The 19,918-nt window shown below is 34.6% G+C and overlaps 2 protein-coding genes across 3 annotated transcripts in view; one reads left to right on the top strand and one right to left on the bottom strand.

Moving 5' to 3' along the window:
• Window positions 1-5,767: 5,767 nt before the first annotated feature.
• LOC128216614 (LHFPL tetraspan subfamily member 3 protein-like) overlaps window positions 5,768-19,918 on the bottom strand; it is a 32,213-nt gene continuing 18,062 nt past the window's right edge. Inside the window, exons 1-3 of one of the 2 annotated variants that reach the window (XM_052923240.1) lie at window positions 15,206-15,764; window positions 10,764-11,003; window positions 5,768-7,251 (exon numbers count right to left, since the gene is read on the bottom strand). In XM_052923240.1, coding sequence (XP_052779200.1) covers window positions 7,088-7,251; window positions 10,764-11,003; window positions 15,206-15,614 — 813 coding nt within the window. In that variant the 5' untranslated portion in view covers window positions 15,615-15,764 and the 3' untranslated portion in view covers window positions 5,768-7,087. Of the gene's footprint in view, window positions 7,252-10,763; window positions 11,004-15,205; window positions 15,765-19,918 lie in introns of those variants that run through there. The other variant, XM_052923239.1, reaches the window with a different exon arrangement.
• Window positions 7,132-19,918, top strand: part of LOC128216610 (origin recognition complex subunit 5-like) — a 61,431-nt gene continuing 48,644 nt past the window's right edge. Inside the window, exons 1-4 of the mRNA XM_052923232.1 lie at window positions 7,132-7,271; window positions 11,195-11,324; window positions 13,599-13,659; window positions 14,418-14,475. The gene's annotated coding sequence lies outside the window, so the exon portion shown is untranslated. The remainder of the gene's footprint in view (window positions 7,272-11,194; window positions 11,325-13,598; window positions 13,660-14,417; window positions 14,476-19,918) is intronic.

The raw sequence follows: 19,918 nt of genomic DNA, 5'->3' as shown, positions 1-19,918 counted from the left end.
ATTTCACCTTATCATGAAGGTAATGATTTCAACGATACTCGTATATACGGGGAAAAGAACAATTATTACACAATAAAAAGCGAGTCCATTCTTTCTACGTAGTTTATGGCGGATTAATATTTGATGTGGCATGTTTGCAATACAAACAAATCAGTCTAATAGTAACAATGGTGATAATAGCGATCCAATGATTATTTCATCAAATGGTTATAAAAATAAATGTAATGAATTAACCGTCTCTGCCGCATTGTGACAAAACACACACACAAACACACACACACCATTTAGTGTGTCTAAAGGGCCCGGTCCTGAAAGATCCAGCCTAAAAGTAGGCCTCCAAAAATGCATAATTTGCTCACACTAAACCATTTTCGCCAAAAAATCTTTAATAGCAACAATAATAAAAGCATTTATTCCATTTTAACTTCCATAGTTCTAACACAAAACACGATGTGGTGCTCTTTAAATTAGTAAAAATATATAATGTTTAGTTTTTTCAACATGCATTTACTATTGATGTATTTACATTAATACATATATGCACATAAATATTTCACAAACATAAAACAATAATACATGTCGAAACAGGGCATCTTCATTTTCGTACACCAGAGTGATGATGCAAATCGTATCATTGTCAAACCTCTGATGAATGAGAATGGGCTTCTTTGGCAGTGGTAATTCCTGGTAACTGTCCTATTTTGAAGTGAGTCTCTTTGGCGTTATCATTTGAATCATAATGCCGTTTAATTTTGTACTGTAATTTTCCAAGACTTTTTATTTCAATTCATGTGTTTTTTTTTTTCTACCATGAAACAGTTTTAACACCATAATTAAGGGTGTTTAACGTTATAAAACGCCAACTTCGAGTAATCCTTATTAGTTTCTATATTTACGCAAGTCAATGCAGTTCTGTTTCCCACCCTACCTACGGATTTCAACAAATGTACACGTTCGCCCGGTTTCATATGCCCGTAAAGCATATCAAGCGTTGGCAGTGACATTTCTACGTTATTTCACTTTATTCATCATAAATGGACATGTCGGGGTTTAATAGGTTTCATGCATAGATACAGATAAATGTTTTTGTCTAGCTCAATCAATAAAAATATATTTTTTTGTGTATCGAAAACTACAAAGGCGGCGTTTGCTACCTTGACCAAGGAGTGAAAATTTAACACAAATACTAGTTTTGAGAAAGATGAGGACAAGAAACTTTCGTCAAAATCTTGCCGAAAAGGTTGTCAATGCTGCAGGAGAATACTGTGTAGGAAATTGTTGACCCGTGATAGGCCAGTCTTGTTCACAGTTCCAACATGATCCAGCTATGCACTTTGTTTTTAGATTTATAATTGTTAAGTTTTCATTGTGTTTTAAAACTCTTCTGTAAATCAAGGGCTTGGTTTTCAACAGATGCTGGAGGTATACTACGAACGCGATATGCAAGGACAAATCCGTTAACCAAGTAGTATCCCTTTGACCATGATATTACGTCGTTCAATATGTTTGTTTCACATTACCTTGATAAGTTAAACATAATACTAAATTTTCAACGACACTCATGTGAAAATGATATTAAAAAGAGTGAGCCGTTGACGTTATATTGCGACATTGGCCACCAACCCTTGCTGTTCCAATTATACACGTGTCCTCTCATTGCTTTGGTTAAAAAGTGATATTAACTCTTACTATGATTATTATTATTATTATTTCTATCATGAATTAATGATAAATAATACCCAACGTATGCATGTATGTTAAGGTATATAGAAGATGACATCGATGCTGTTTAGAATATTAACACACATGATACACAAGAGACAAATTGAACTCATAAAGAAAGAGACATACGATGTTTCAAAATAGTCATTTCCTTACTATTTTACTTTGAAATCAACCACATCACGTAATAAAAGTCATAACAAGTATGGGTGATCTCAAATCCACAACGATTCAAAATGTTCCTTAGTGACCCGAAATAGCATTGCATGCAATATGGCTATTGTATAAGAATTACACATGTGTACTTCAAATGATACTCTTCCTGCATGTATGCCGCATTGTCCATGTTGCCGGCAGTGGTACATTCGGCTGTTACCTCAGCGTTGGCAATGCACGCATTATTATTAAAAATACACACCGAACTCAAATGTTGACTTGAGTATAGATCATGTGAATCATATATGTAGCGACTACGAAATGAAAAGCCCAAACACATGACCACATTTAACCTTGACCATGACCTAGATATGAGTTTTGCACGTTGGTTTGATTAGAAGACCGTGTGACACAAGTTCCATCAATATACTATGAACGTATTTATAGGAGGTATGGAAAGACAAAATAAAGGCCAAACCCCTTTGAGAATAAAGCACACTTGTATTGCGACATAACCCAACCAAATGCAAACGATGTGACCTTGTTTATTTTTAGATGCTTAAATTATGACAAATCTTATTAAGAATTCGGTTATAACTTTGCCTTTGTGGGATAGAAAATAATATATTGTTGTTGTTTCGATTTCACTAAGTGCAATGTTTGTGTTTTACCAAGATGGTCCAGAAACGCAGTTATTCCCCATAGAATGCAAGTATTCTCAAAAAACATCATCAAGAGTGGGCAAACTATTACCTCTAGAACGTGTTTTTTTTTGTTTATATTACCCAGGGTAAATGCAGTTTTTTCTTCACAGGTAATCAAGAGTTGAAATTCTTTTCTATATCACAGTGTTTCACCAAGATTATGCCAACATTTTAACCTTCAGCAGCCAGTTGCATAAAACTTGTATATCTTTAATTTATTATAATTATAATATTCATCTTGTTATTTAAAAAATATATATGCAATGTAACCATGGTTTGAATACTTTTTAAATTATGCATTTCTTAAAGATATTGTTTTCAACTAGCAATCTGCAAATTGGATTTGTCGCCTTTCAGGACATCCCATATTTTTTCAAATCTAGAGGTCACTATAACCCTGACATTAATCCGAAAATAAATTTGCCTGGTAAATGTTATCATATAAAACACAATACTATGAAGCGAACATGGGTTGTATTACCGTTATTAATAAACTGATGTACATATAAACGCTACAACGGTTTTATTTAGACTGTATGTTATAACCAACACAACATTTTTTTTACTTATTTAACTAATATATGAAGCAACAATCCTTTGGTTATCAAATTATGCAAAAAGTAACAAATTAATCATTTTGCTGTTAGGTGAATTATATTTTTTATTAATTGCCGTCACCGAAATTGTTATATTGCAGTATGCAGTTACGTGCATTGCCTTTATGGCGCCGCCTAATACACGCTGTCTCTTGTCAGCATTGGAGATATTAAATTGTGATTCATCACTTAATATCACGAAACGCCATCGACGTGGACGATTGTCCACCGCCCACTGATGTCAAACTGGACGGTGACGCCACCTGAAAATCATGCCGCGATACGGTCTCCTGCAGCGTTTGCCCCGCTCTAGAAGCCGATTTCTCACTTCGATGCGGTTGATAATCCTTCCTCTATAGCCTTTATATGGTTCGAAGTTAAACGCGCTGTAACAAACCGAACACGGAGATGACGTGTACGTATGATATTGTCCTGACGTGCTGATGTCACGCGTGGCGCACCTGATTATAGCCTGTCTTACACATCCCCGTTCCGTTTATCCGCTGTACTAAGCGTGAAATTGTCGTATAAGATACGTTAAAACGTACTCTGGTGTACGTCAACACTATAGCATTGCCAAAATCTTAACCCAATTTCATTACTCAGTCGTATTAGTATGTATCATAAATTAATGAAAGAAGCAAGACTTTTGTCCCAAAATTGTTCTGTAAATCATTGTCCGGGTGTACTGTACATGTGATATTTTAGAGATTAAAAACTGCATGGTGTAGTTGAATAAGTAGCATGTGCAAAACATTCGCTAACTCACTAATGACTCGATTGATCATCAATGTGAACTGGAGCGTAAATATGTTTTGTACGTGTACCAGAGACATGAAAGAAATACACCTGGGATTATGACGAGATATAATTACATCAGTTTTAATTATCTTTAGTTAAAAAACCTACGTTAAACAATGGATGGATCTGGTGGCGTAGCTAGTGCGCAAGGTACTTTTAGACAGCAGCCCGTGTAACCCGCATTTTACACTTCCAGTAAGCTCAAATTGCGGGAAAATTTTCACATCACCTTTTTTCGCGACACGTACAATTAAAATAATTACAATTGAGTCTAACTCGGATTTAGTCCGTTTCAAAACAAAATTGTAACGTTTTATGTATGTCCGCATTAAAATTGGTAAACTAGCGTAAATATCTATGTAGACTGCCAGTTTCTAATTGATGATATCAGGTTATTACATATTTTGCCTTCTCATGTCCTTTTAGTATCATTATAAACGCAATTCAGCCAAAGGTTGTAGCATGACAGGTTCCATTGATTGACATCACATGATGCTTTCAATGTATTTTATAAATTTAGTATATCCAGCGCAATATGTCCACTGTAGCTGAGTGGATAAGCTATATTTTCTAAAAATAGTTACTTCTCTTGTTTATGCACTAGTCAATTGTAACTACGGCACCCCCAGGTCCGGGGAATATTGGGGACTTTGACTTTCGGTCCAGCCAACCCTGGCTAAAATCCCGGCCCTGCGGAGACGAACAGATGGTAAAATCCCCGCCAAATGCCCCCGCACCCCAAGGAGGTTAGGCCCATTTTACGTTATATTTTTGCAAAACAAAACCACCGCATTCACCCAGCACTGTGTGGTACCTGGAAGGTAAAAACACAGCCCATTTCCCCGGCTATCCCCGGACCTGGGGCGGGGGGGGGGGGGGGCGTGGTTACAATTGACTGGTGCATTAAGAAAAGTTTGATGTTGTCTAAAACCAGATTTATTTTTCGGCATCAAAGAGTAAAACAATTGAAATAAGCGTTTTCACATCCATTACCTGGACAAATATTTTTTGGTTCATAAACATGAAGTCCATTTATTTTAATTTTTTCAAAATTAATTCAATTTTAGTTATAATACTGAAATTTGCCTTAACTGATCAATCACAATGAAGTCAATTTATTTCATATATATTAAATGTGTGGGCTCCTTTTTTTATTACTACGTCATCCAGGTATGTGTACATTATACATTTGTTTCAAATGACATTCCTGATGGCACATTCATGCAATATATACAATTATCAGCAAACCAAGTTTAATGTAAAATTTCGTAATTATTGACTAATATAACTTAAACATTTATGTGCACATACAAAACACTTCAAGTTTTGCAACCTCCATGCTACAAATTGACCTAAAGTTGTCTGAATCCATCTTTTACATACAGAGTATTCAGCAATTATTTTGGTGTCTGCTTCTTGTTGACCAGTATTTAGAATTTAAGAGCAGATGTACAACAAAGTTTTCATATTGCTATTCAATGTACGATTCTTCTTACATGTATATTTACACATGTACCGTTTTTGTACCAAATAGTGCAACTGGCGCGTCACAAGTTCACTAATAATATATATATATGTCAAAAAGTAATAAAAATAATACTCATAATTCACCATTTTGGACTTGAATTATTTAAAATTTCTTGGGGGAGTATCCCCTAACCTCACTGTCAACATTTTAAACCATGGGTCTAAGGGAGGGGCGCATGTCAAAAGGATGCACCCTCTTGTTTACGCCCCATTAACGTCAATTCCTGGATCGGCCTCTGATAAATGTGTAAAAACAAAAAGTAAGGCCTAAAGTATTTTATTTTATACAAAAATAGTAAATTGCTATGACAATATATTTTGCAGCTCAACAAACAACAGTTCTTGAAATATAAGGAAACAATGTCATGGGAATGTTATTAGTAAATATTATGACCCAGCTGTAATAAAAAGATAAATGTTTTTATGAGACAGTATTGTTTACTTTTTTGACATTTTGATATTTTGAAATTCATTTTCCTTGGTTTTAAGAGATGATAAACTTGAAAATGATTAAGGCCAGAATTTTTTTTACAAAATTTTTGTCTATATACATAAAGCTCTCATGTAATAAATGTGGGTACAAAATAAGAATATTTACAATTTCTCAAAATGAAAGTAAAATAGCGCACTTTTATTCTAGCACAATTATCTTTGTTTGGTTTCTGAAAAAAAGTTTTTTTTTAAAAAGTATTTCCTTAGGTTGTAGCATGAAATGTAAATGTGAATTTTATGTCTGGGCTGGTTTTCATAAAACTTAAAGTCATTGCCTTACTTAAGCCATTTTCTTTAGTATCTCACTTATCATATGATAAAATCGCTTTATTATATCTAAAATACTTTGTTTTCTTTGATCTGATTTAAAATCACTTTTCTTGCCCAGATCTTTAATTCACATAAATCTAAATGCTATTGGTCCCACATTCTCTCGTATACTGGAAATATATAAATGATAGATACATTCTGAACACTCATTAACAAACATTCTCAAAATCACAGCTCGAATTGATTTGCAATAACTATGAATTAAAATGAGTATTACGGTAAATACATTAAAGTTCTCTGCATGGAATTACCTTAAAGAATGTTTAAGATGTCTTAATACAAGCCATAACGTTGGCTGTTTTTTCCTCTTCACAATAGGGACATAGATTTAAATACAGAGACAAATGTGTGAGTATAATATATATGCAATAGACTGCAATACAAAACTGTATTATTCAAACAATATTCTGATATCATCACAAAATGAACACACTTCAATAAGAAATGTCTCAGAATTTGTATGTTATATCAACTGAAGCAAAAGAGCATTACTCAGTAAAATAGTTCCTTTCATTTTCGGTAAGATACGATGTTCGAAAAGCATGAAACAAGTTTGATTTTTGCATTTCTGCAAGTAGCAAATAATTGATTTATTTATTGTTATCTTAGAACAATCAGTAAAAAAAATCAAATTTATTAGTGTAGTAGAAAAATAATGAGAAAAATATTGGATTATAATTTTGCTACACTATGTTGGTCGAGCTTAAAATGTTTTCACTTTTTGTTTTCTTCTCTCTGATTTTCAGCTGCTGCGTTGCTTTAGAGGTTGAAGTTGGACTGTGAGCCAGGACGTTTCTGGACTTGAGAGTATTCAGAGTAGCTCTCACGTGGATCGTGGTGGACCGAGGGCACAGCAAGGACGGCCGGTTGGATCGGCATTGACCTCTTCGACATCGTCTCAGCTCCAAACCCGTTCAGCTCCGCTGTAAAATAGCAGAAAAAGGTGTTTATTCTAATGGTTGATATTTGAAATGTCCCATCTTATCAATACACCAAAGAATGAGAAATTTATGACAACAACTTGCCAACTAGTAAATAATATCATGTTGTAATAACTTGTTTTACAATTATAGTCAAGATCATCCTCGGCACCCCAGCGTATCATAATCTATATGATACCCTGGGCAAATTGGCTAGGGAAACTTCGTAAATCTTGAATATAAGCATAACCATTTTCAGACCAATGAAATAGCCAATTACAAAAAGGAAGAAATCTCCTTGGTGAAGAGCTATCAGCATATTTCACAATATCCTGCCTAAAACGATTTGTAAGTTGTGATCTCATTGGGTTATTTCGAACCAAGATTACATCTGTAACTTCTCGGCCATTTCTGCACCGCATGAGGTGTGTCTCATGTGACCAATCAAGCAGCTTGATTTTACCCTATAAATTATTCATGAGTACGAGATTTTTACTGCTAATTTGCCCAGAGTATCATATAGGTTATGATACAGTGGGGTGCCGAGGATGAGTCAAGATACGTTGGGACAAAATAACGGACCCTTACTTTTTTAATTTAAGTTTAATTTGGTCCTCTTTATTTTGAGATGGTGCCAAAGTGTAAAACCAAGATATTTCTGGAAATGAAATTTATGTGAATAATGAATTGAGGGTAAAGGTTTACATAGGAAACCAGGAGTTCATCTGAATCATTAGTGGCATCGATTTGTAATTATGCCTCAAGGAAGAACTTTGTGATATGGTTATTCTCCAGTAATGGTTAAAGATTGTACTAACTATCAAAGTGTTTAGTGGCCTACATTATATTGTGTAAACTAGCCACTTACTGGGCCAGCCACTGATTATATATATCGCTTCACTGATTAAAATTAATAATGACCAACTGCTGATTTACTTAAATAAATGTATTTTAAAACTTGAGAAATACTGCCTTCTCATTTGACGGATATAGATTGTTGACCACCAACTGCATTTAGATGCTTGCAGCTTATTTTTAATGTCTATATAAATTTCGTAAACAACATTTTTTGAGTCATTTTCTTAAAATACCTCAGTCGTGCATTTTATGTTCCAAGTTCTAAAGAGAACATTCTATTGAGACAACCCGGGCGGTGATTTTGATTTATATTCAGTGGTGCGAGCCAGAGTTGATGCAGAGCCAACAAATCATGATCACCAGCCTCTAAAAAGCTGCATGTTGATATATTCTATGTAATTTAATTCTGGAATAAGGAAGTAAAGAAAAGACAAATATGTTCAAAAATATTCGAAATTGGAAATTAAAATCAAACCTGTTCTAGTGTTTTATTCAGAACAATTTGAAGCAATTTTGAGACAGTGAAATTCTTTGAAGACAAGCAGAACTATTTGCTGCAAAATTGCATTTTTAAGATCATACTTTTTCACAATAAACATTGAAGTAGGGTTGTTTTTTATGTTTTTTTTATGTCATCAATTAAATTTCAAACCATCAAAGTTTTAGAATATGAAAGAATAATACCTTTTTCAGAGAGATATTCAAAACATTTACTTTATTTCGACTGGTTTTACATATAACCTGGGGGTCCATTTCGAACCGTCAAACAATGAGCCTAAGATTTGACCTTGATTTTACATGTGATATTGGCTTTGTAAACAACATTAAATTGCACTGTCACTCTGTAGAGGTCAATTAAGAATTACTTTTCATTGATTGCAAAAAGGGACAGGGAGTTTCAGGACGCAGAAACCCCAGAGTCCCCGACAAAAAATTTAAGCTAAGGCTCCCATTTTAAACTTTAATAGTGTGATTTCATTTAAGTGTCGGACCGCTTTATTAGGACCCAGTATAATACCCAGTTATCCACAGGGTCAATTAGAACCCTCGGCTGGAAAAATCGAGGGAATTTTGTTCACTGCTATAAATTTATATATAAAAGATATGTAAAAAAAATGAATCAAACATTTTTTTTAAATTTTTTATATCTAAAAGTTTCGGTTTTATTCATTCATTAGTAGGTAAAAAAATCGTAAGAGAAGAACTGATGTCAATGCCATACACTGTTAAATAACAACACATCGTTTAGCAGGAAAACAAATGATGTTGAAATAGAAACAGAAATATGATATAGACACATACATAGGAGCATAAAAGAATTTGTTTTTGCTATAATTGGGAAAACTGGTCTTGAATGGGCTCAGACCTATCATCAATTTCATTGGCAGTATTTATTTTAACAAAAAATATTTGCTGTTGGAAACTGCTAAAAGATCACTTAATCTTTGGGGATAAGTTTTCGTCTTCATATTAATTGCCTTTTATTTTACACTGATACGAAAATGCATTGAAGTGCAAAATTAGAATGTTAATAAAGAGTTTATTTGTATCTAAAGGTAGTCCGTCAAGTTTGTAATTCAGTTATGTGTGTAGGAGGCATACAAGTTGTTAAGGTGTAAATGACTCATCCGTCACTGAACGAATTTCATTATTCTCCCAATGTTTCAGAGAACGGATTCGGTTTTGAAATTTGATTATTGTTCGATTTAATTTATATGAATTGTGCTCTGTATTAATTTGATTTCATATTAAGATCCCATTATGAGAGTGTTCAGTTTTTTCATTATTTTTTTAAATAATCTGAATATTCTGTATCCACAAACATCGTACAAAGATATTCAAACATTAAAATTATCTTAAATTTGGCCATGCAATTTGAATATCACTATTATCATCTATTACTTTTTTAAAACATAGATAAGGTTAGCTGAAAGACTCACCAATAAATATATAGGTATATTAGATTGGTTAACAGGGCAAGTTAATTCTATGAAAATTCAGCACTTAGATAATACATAGTGTTTGAAATTAAGAAAAAAAAGATTCAGTGGTTTCAGTAGCTGACAATTTGCATTCCCTGGATTCTCTTCTACAAGTTTTATAAATTTTATATAATTTACAAAAGTATGGACTAAGACTAGATTTTGGGGCTTGCATGTGTGACAGACTTGCACTTTTTCTGATATTTTCTTTTTGGACAAACCATTTTTCTGATATGTTTTTTTGGCCAAGTCCTTTTCTGATATGCTTTTTTTTGGCCAAGTCCTTTTTCTGATATGCTTTTCGGACAAGCCCTTTTTCTGATATTTGCTTTGCGGACAAGCCCTTTTTCTGATATTTGCTTTTCAGACAAGCCCTTTTTCTGATATTTTCTATTCGGACAAGCACTTTTTCTGATATTTGCTTTTCAGACAAGCCCTTTTTCTGATATTTTCTATTCGGACAAGCCCTTTTTCTGATATTTGCTTTTCGAAGAAAGCCCTTTTTCTGATATTTGCTTTTCGAAGAAAGCCCTTTTTCTGATATTTGCTTTTTGGACAAGTCCTTTTTCTGATATTTGCTCTTAAATTTGGGACTAGGACTTAATTGCATCTATGTGACCCAAGTAACTACTTGAAAGAATTTCCCTATAATAATTGTCTTTAAAAAAAACTTACACTTGGTAACAGCACCGGATGATGAGTACATCTCAATCTTTGCCCGTTTCGATGCGAGGAAGAACGCAAGTACAGCCAAGATTGCGGCGTCGAAAATTCCGAGGATAGCCAGGATATACGCCCAGCGGATGTTACACTTGCCCATATTATATGGGCCGGAGCTCTCGCCGCAGATCTCCATCAGCTGTTTGTTGTCCCATCCAGCTGGATAGATGACACATGCCAGGAACATAAATATTGCTGAAACGAGAATAAGAAGGCTCGTTAAGATAATTGACTTTTCAAGAGTATTTATTAGGGAGCAGGTATTTGTTGTACAGTAACCCGCTTTGTAGATCCAACATTTGACTGAAAGGAGAGAATGGCAACATTTTAGAAATGAAGTAGTAGACCTAAGGACTATGACTTAGAGTGAATCCAATCTGTTTCAGAAAGATAAAGATGTTCAACTCCCCATTGGTTGAAAAGTGACGTATTATCCTACGCTGCCCGGTAGATGACACAAGGTGGCATAGCATAACTTTTGATGGAATGAGAAATTGAAAGAAAATTACAACTAAGGTTAGAGGTGGAACTTTTATTTCAACCAGTTAATGCTATTTGTACAAGTTAACCAATCCCTTTTTGGTCTTTATAACTCTTCGATACAAAAATGTCACTCCAAGCACTAGTGACATCTTCGGTATTCAGACCATATAGGATTATGCCCTGTTGAAACAAATGAATAATCATTGTCTGTTAAATTGTCAAAGATTTTATCATGTTCAGTTCACAATAATCCACCCATTTATTCAAGTATCGTGTGAAAAATCAGTCAATAAAATCATGAGTAAAACAATAAATAATCAGTCAATTACAAGTGTCAAATTCTTTGGTTGATTGCCAAAAAATTGTAGATTGTTGGAGATGGGGTATAATTCAAGTGTTCTGCGCATGACCAACAAAGCTGTGATTATTTAGTTTGTAATGCTAATTTCGTATCACAAAAAAATGCATAATTGGAAAAAAATGCAAGGAAAACAAGAACACCGGAAATGAATGTCAACACTTGATGGATTTCAACCAGTTATTCAAGAGGCATTACTTAAGAAAAACCTAACCTATGGAACTTCAAATGTACATTATTTTATTGCTATCATGTGCATGTGTTCCATGTTTAAGTATGTTTTTGAGTTGTAGCTTATATTTAATGTTTAGCATGATGCTGGTACTAGCAACTACTACAACAACAACAACAACAACAACAAGGGTGTTGTGCAGACAATACAGCATTATTTTTCTTGCAAATATCAAAGTTAAGCTAAAGAATAACAAGAGACTTGCCTTGAGAACACAACCACTCGTCTGTTTTTTAGTCCAACAAAGTGCATAACTCCACTATTGTTAAAGCCAGAGTAATGGGCCTTGCTGTACATGTGTGTATTCCCTCTGGCAACATGTGTACAAAGTTTCATTGTAATGTCTTTTTAGGTTTTTTTTAATTATGGCCAATGTTTCCTCAACAACAACGACACACAGGTTATGACAGTCCCTTAACTTGTTTGATGCAAAAATCAGACAAGCTAAAGATTTGAAAGCGCTAAATTAAAATCACTGCTCATTTAAAGATATTGTTTAAAAGTACCAGTTACACATACATTGAACTAATGTTATTACCTGGGATTATAAAATACAGGGCGATTGTTCATTCCTAATGTTAATCTCATTACAATGCAGTAAAAAATGGTTTTGATTTCTGCATACATTCAAATAAATCAGTTCCTTTCGCTAGAAACTCACTTGACCTTAATGCAATGCAAAACGAATGTTGCCTTAGTTGCTAATGTCCGACCAGAAACATTTAAACTGAATGAACTTGCTCACCAGTTTTATTTCAATTTTACGATTTTAATGCATTACCTCACTCCAAAAAAACATAATGCCTTATTGTTTAAAGTATTTGCATCAAATTTAGAACCTTGCTTTACATAAAGACGGTTTCATAAAGCAATCTTACCAAGTTTATTGTTATGCTGCTAAAGCCATTTTAACTCGCATGGAGTGTTATTCAAAAATGATAATTTATAGCTGCACTCTCACAGATATACCATTTTGACAACTTTATTTATTTTTTTTGGAATGAGCCAATTTTTTCATAACTGTCTTGAAACAAATGAAACAATACTGCTGACAAAAGATCAGATCGCAGCTTTTCACATTTACGTTCGAAAATTGATGTTTTATGGCTAAAAGCGTTACTAAGGCTTTACGAAAAATGAAAATTTCAATCTGTCAATCTGTGAGAGTGCACCTTTGAAAGCAATTAATCAGAGATTGGTTTTTCTTCTATATCAAATGAAAACAGTGTATACATTGTTTTTACAGTTGTACAAGGTCCATAATCCCAATTGCTACACACTTTGTGAGGCCCTAATGAAACATCTTTGTTGGTGAACTTCTACTATTGATTAAGTTTGCGGCACACATTTTGAGGCCCTGATGAGTTTTCTTTGTTGGTCAACTTCTTTTAAAATCAAACTATAGATAAAAGTTTGAGTATTGACTAATTAAGAAAGCTGGGCGAAACAACTCAACACTACAACTTACACATAAATGTGTAGCTACAAATACACGTACATGTAGTATTTCGCAACCTCTATAGTGTAATATCTTGTACTGTTATGGCTGTAAAACAAATGGGTTCAACTAAATCCGTCATTTGAAGCTTTCCTTTTATTGTAAAATAAATCCAAAAGGAAACATTGATCGAAAACATGTTATAAGCACTGGAATGATTATTTATAACTAACACTTAACCATATATATTTTTTTTTTTCTTTTCTTTATTTTGTTCAGGGTCGCCCTTGTGACATGAGGAGACTTGGAAAGTGCCTTGGCATCATGGTGAAGGAATAAGGTAAATAATAGTTATTGCACCGACAACCAGAGTTATGAAAATTATACCAGCTCTTCGGCACTTGTGAAATTTTACACACACGTTTAATAGTAGTTGGAAACGTAACTATTTTGTACCATAAAGTCCAATAACTAGCATGAGATATAAGAGATTAGTGTTGTAGTTTTATCTGTATGCTTGTTATTGAATATTTAAGCCCCGCCTACTTGTAACAATTGGGATATGGGAGTTAATTTATGGACAAAAAAAATTCACATGGCACATATTCTTAAAGAATAATGGCCTCTTCTTATTAATAAGTGTATTGTGTGATTCTGCTTTAGCCTGTCCTTATTCATGAAAAGAAGTTGAGGTTTTGTCATTGCTTTGGGGCCATTCTTTGAGTCGACACAGTGCAAAAACTTGAACCTTGGCCATTATAACTAAAAAGCTATATAAAATACAAATGATACTTGGTACTTACAAGTATCATTTGTGTGAGACAATATGCACATGTGTAGCAGGGCCAACAACTGTGACAGTAATAATGGTTGAGTTTTTGCCCTTTTCAGCTAAAAAAACACCCAGAGGAACATGAGATTTACGGTTAGAATGATTGGAGCATGAATTTTGATAAATAATTGTATTCATTTTGTAGTGGCTCATCCCCAATTCAGTTAACTATGACAAATTACTTTTTTAAACATTTGTATAAGTCTAATGGTGTTACAATTATACAGTGGTATTTGTGATTTCTTTTAAATTTATCGTTATTTCAGAAGTTGACATTGAAGACTGATCCACAACCAATCCTCATGCTGTTGGAACAATATTGAGGTAAGGTCACAAAAAAGCACCCAGGGAATTCAGACATGCTGCAAATCATGTTTTGTAAATCTAACGAGTGGAACAGGGAAATTTGTCCATTGTTTTTCGTTTGGAGGTGTTGTGGCCAAGTCTATTTCCCGGTCTCAGCGGGCCTGTCAGAAACCCACCTGCTGTCTCAAGTCTGCTATATGCCGGCTGATGCTCCCACCCACACTCACATTGTGTGTAGGAAAAATCTTTCATTTTCAAATCCTTTATTCATCTAGTTCATTTTAACTAGTCAAATATTTACATAAAACCAATGTACGCCGAGAAATCTAGGCCAGTTCTAACCTACACACAATACTTCTCTCAAAAACCAGTTTTTACACTTCACCCTAAAACCAGTTTTTATATTTTTATACACTGCACATAGCATTGCACAAGCAATCATATTTTGGCATTTAAATCAGGGTCATCAAATTGTTTGGAACTTTATCACAAGGTAGATTGTTTTCAAAGCATGAGTCACTGCATGTGGTGGTATTCACACCTTGAAATGCATTTTATCAGTCTCAATTTAAGTTTTATTAAATTTACATTATTATCCATGTTTTGAGATAAGATATTGTTGAAATGATCAAATATTTGCCCAAATAATGCTTTATTTGTATGGTGTGGTATGGAAATCCATTCATGGAAGCCATTTGTTTACATGGTATCAAATGACAAATGGAGGGAAATGTGCAGAAACACTCACCGGTTACCAGTTCCAAAATGCCAACCAAAATGAAGACTGCAGTTTTCTTGAAACAGAAGAACAGTAGCAGAGCAGCAACAGAAATTAACATGAGTAACGCTGAAACACCAACGAAAAATGTCGTTGCCTTGTACTGGTCGTTTAGAATGGAGTTAAAGTCTGTGAAGGATCCATCACACTGGTAACGCAGAGCTAAATTGTCCGGATAGCAGTATTTATATACACCATGGTGTCCATAGCCCGGGCTCTCGGGGCTGTCGCCAATCCACTGAGGTTGTACGAACACAACAACATTGAAAGTTGCCCAAATTATCGTGAGAACAGCCCAAAGTACACAGACTGCTCTGTATTCTCTCATATATCGAAAATGGTAGATTCTTGCAGTGTCTGGGTTGTATTGTTGCTCCATATTTATATTTAGCCCCTTATACCCTTTTAGGGTTCTTGATTAAACCAGTAAGTCCACTGAATAGGGGCTAAACTGTCCCTTAAACAACACTAAACACAAGGGTGAGGTCGACTCTACACACTACCAGTTGACATGTATAGAGAACTGCTATGCTTGAAAGACGGCCTATAAATAGCTCAGTAGTACACCTATACAAAACTGGTAGAACAAGTTTCTGGCTGTGGTGGTCACTGAAGTGGATCACAGGTGAGTTAGGCCAAAAATAGACTGGTTGACAAGTTTTTCATGCTAAATATAGATATGGGATTTCCATGTAGAATACAGTGGACCAGAAAAAGAGCGGGAAATATGATATAGGTATGTTCTTACTCGCCTCAGGTCATTTTGTATAATTATTGTAATTGGTGCATGGTGGATTGTGTTGTTAATTTCTACAGTATTTTGTACAAACTGGGGAAGCAATTTGTTAAAAGATTTAAGCTACATGTATCCTTTCAGCCAGTCTCTGCTTAAGGTTTAAAAGTCATTGTTTAAAACAAAGAATACTCTTCAATTAAAAAATTATGCATAAAATATTAATTGTTATATTTAATCAAAGTGTTTTTGGGGGGGATAAAAAATGATTGATTTTGGTGATAGTATTGTTAATAGCAAATGTGACAGATTATTAGGTACAATATTGTTTTGGAAATAATCTAATTTATATTAAATGTATAATATTTAAGATTTACTATGCAAGGGAGATAATTTAAAAATGTATTAACAAGTCCTGATTTAGTTACCTCCCTTCATATTCAGACTAATTTGGGTGGAAACATCAAATTCAAGCAAGAATTTTTAACAGAATCTTGTTTAAATATTTGACTTGACTTCGCTTGTACATGTACTTTTCATTGTTGTATTGAAAATAAGACAACATTTCAAATTTGATGAAATATTGCATAATTTAAAGAAATGTGCATTTTTTGTGGAATGTCAATTTAAATATATATATATATATATAAAGAAATGCCATAACATAACAGTATAAAATATCAAAATAAAATATGTTTAAGAAATCAGACTTTTGAATGAGCAAGTCTGGATTCTTACACTTGTGCATGGCATCCATAAAATCAACATGCCCTGCTGTATGAAATCCAGAATCAGAGCAAGCTAGGAAAGCAGTTCACCAGCACTGCCAGCTTATGGGCTTGCGCTTATTTTGAAAACAAATGTAACATTTAGAGACTTGAGATCCTTACAAAAAAAGAATAAGGAGTCTTTAATGATTAATACTGAAAAATAATTATGGTTCATATTGTCTTTTAAAGAAACAAGATTAAGTGTATGCAGGGACATTTTATTGTAAATTTTAATTGAACCATGGTCTTCAAAAAGAATACTTATAGGGGCACAATACACTTTATAAATGCATATTTTAAATTTGAATACATAAATGACATTTGGAACATATTTTAAGGGGTCTAGTCCCTTTACCCTTATTTCGGCATGAATCCCTTGTACAAAGCCCGCGCTTTATTCAGGGTTGATAATTAGTTTAAACATTTGTTATTTACAACATTTGTGAAGAAAGGTATGCTAAGTCACTCTTGTCAGCATGATGTTACGTGAGAGTGTGGTCTTGTGATGTGAGGAAACCTGGAGAAAAACAACTTCTCCGGCTTGGTGACCACCAACCAATCTCACATTTTAGGATTGGCATTTTTGAATTGACAATTATTGACTGCTGGAACCCCTGTTTTTAAGCCCAAACTGACACAAAGTACATATAACAGGGATGATAAAATTCCGGATTAATCCGGAATTCCGGATTTAAGGCCTCACATATCGATTTTGAGATTAATGTAAATCCGTTGAGTTTTTTTTTCTAGGGGGGGAGGGGTACAGGGAGCGATTCGAGCTCAGTTCGAACAATATGGGTACAAAAGGTGAGTTTTCCGGAAGTGTACAGCCGGAAATTAACGAAACTATTTACGTCTTGGCAATTGAGCAATATGATTGGTTAAGATAGCATCCGGTGATTACGGAAATTACCGATGGGACTAGAAGACAGTATCTGGATGGTTGTATCCGGATATGACAGACGACGAAGGCGAATAAACGGGTATTGGAAAATTGGAAAAAAACGACCACCACCAACTTCTAAAAACATCGAGTCGTCGGTTTTTAGGGTACATATGCCATTTATTTTTTAGAGAAATTCCCGAAACGTTTCTTTTTAAGTTAAGTTAAGAAATGTCCCGTCTCCGTGGCCTAGTGGTTAAGCGTCCGCCTACGGAGCGGGAGGTCGTGGGTTCGATCCCTGGCCGCGTCATACCAAAAGACGTTAAAAATTGGTACAAGTAGCTCCCTTGCCTGGCGCTTGGCATTTAAAGGGTAGTGCTTGGAAAAGTGGTGTACTCAGTACTGGTTTAACCCAGGAAAGTTGTACCCGTGTATCGGTGCTTTACACACCACTGTCTCTTCAGCGTGCTGTCCCTTCAGCAAAAACAAAGGACCCCATTGGAAATAAGTGCTTGCACTTTCATGGGTTATCCTTGACCGCAAGGTCTGAAGAAATACATACATACAATAGAAAGTGATCAAACTGAGAATGAATTTTGCGCATGTAGCATTATTTCGGACATCCCGATTCGGATTGTGTCATAATAATCGATTTTTATTTTACAAATTTTAATTGGCCGATTGAAATTTACGCTGTAAACCGTTCCTTTATTATTCTCATAATTTTTGAAGCTTTGTTCTCAATAAGAAGTGGCTGTTGACCTTAATGGGAGGTTCAAATGAAAATTGGTTTGGTTCAAATTGAAAAAAAAAATGAATAAATATTTTGTAGTAGTAATATTTATTACATAGAGGCAGTCATTTTATTTTCTATTTGAGACAGTTCAATAAAACCTCTTGAGGACCCAGTTTGAGTGAGATTTAAATTCTATAGTTGTAATTTGTATTTCCAGGTATGTTGATGGTTAAAAAAGTCAGGGATGAACAGACACCTCAGCCAGTGCATCCAGTTGTTCCTGTCAATGACTGACAATTCAATCGAGAGGCCATGATTCTTGGATTTATGGCTGAACATGCTCCCTGGCACCACAGTAGTGTGTCTTACTTAAGACACTTGCCAAAGATACAAAAGCTCTCAGCAAATTAAAACTTCAAAGGTGTACAGCATCATACAAGATGACTTACAAACTGGCTAGCCATATTAATGATGAACATGTGGAGGAGTTAATGGATCTCGATTTTGTTTCAACTAAGACAAATCAACAAACACAAACAATGAGAAAACTGTTGCAGCTATTTTTCTGCTATAGAGAAAGAAATAGTGTTGAGATATTTGGCCTCCTTAAAAAACACAAGGGCTGATTCTGAATCAATTTTTATAGAATTTGAAAGCCTGTTTGAGAGACTTGAACTGCCGTGGGACAATCTAGTCTGTGCGCTACTGGACTCATGTAACACCATGAGGGGAAAAAATCTGGCTTTGGGACCAAAATACGTCAATATCCACCATGTCCACAACGGCTACGCTGCCAAAGCATTTAAGTCCCGTTTAGATATTACTTGGAATAATATGTATAATAATTAAATACATTATATTCTCATCAAATGTGCAGAAAATGGAATAAATACTCTTATGATACATAAAAATTGAATAAATAACACTTTTACAATATATATTTGCAAGCATGATAATTGATATGTTGTTCATTATTATTTATCAAACATCCCACAGTATAGACTATTCATACACAGGCATTTGATCATAGCCAGTTGACTTTTATGGGAAGTGGACAACTGAACCAAAATGTCAGGTACATGTCTTATGCCTGTGACTTAAGGTAAAAAAGTAAATTTAACTTTGTTTAAAGACAAATTAAGGTGTTTAACTTCACTGCTAAGATTCCTGATAATTGTTCTGATTGAGGATGTCTCATGTTGAACATAATTATATCTACCAAACCGAAAGGTGTACTCCTTGAACACTATTCTAAGGCAGAAAAGGGTATTAGAAACCCTGAAATACTGAATGCTTTTGGGGGGGGTGCTTTGCCCCCTTGTCCCCCCACCAGGGCTATGCCCTGGACCCATCGGGGGCCTTTAGTGGCTCCCTGAACCCCACGCATACATTTTCAGGATTGGCAACTTGGCCCTGTTATCATCCCTGATATAAGAACAAACTATGGTTAACCCAATGCCAATGTTAAGCTCATGACTATACGAACAAATTGGGTAAATTTCTTCAAGCTCCTTACATGTGAAAAATGCAATCCATGTTATTTGCATAAAAAAAGTTGATC

This window comes from Mya arenaria, chromosome 14, assembly GCF_026914265.1.
Source record: "Mya arenaria isolate MELC-2E11 chromosome 14, ASM2691426v1".
Classification (NCBI taxonomy): domain Eukaryota; kingdom Metazoa; phylum Mollusca; class Bivalvia; order Myida; family Myidae; genus Mya; species Mya arenaria.
Note: the sequence above shows the minus strand (reverse complement) of the source record. Positions and strands in the feature narration are given on the sequence as shown.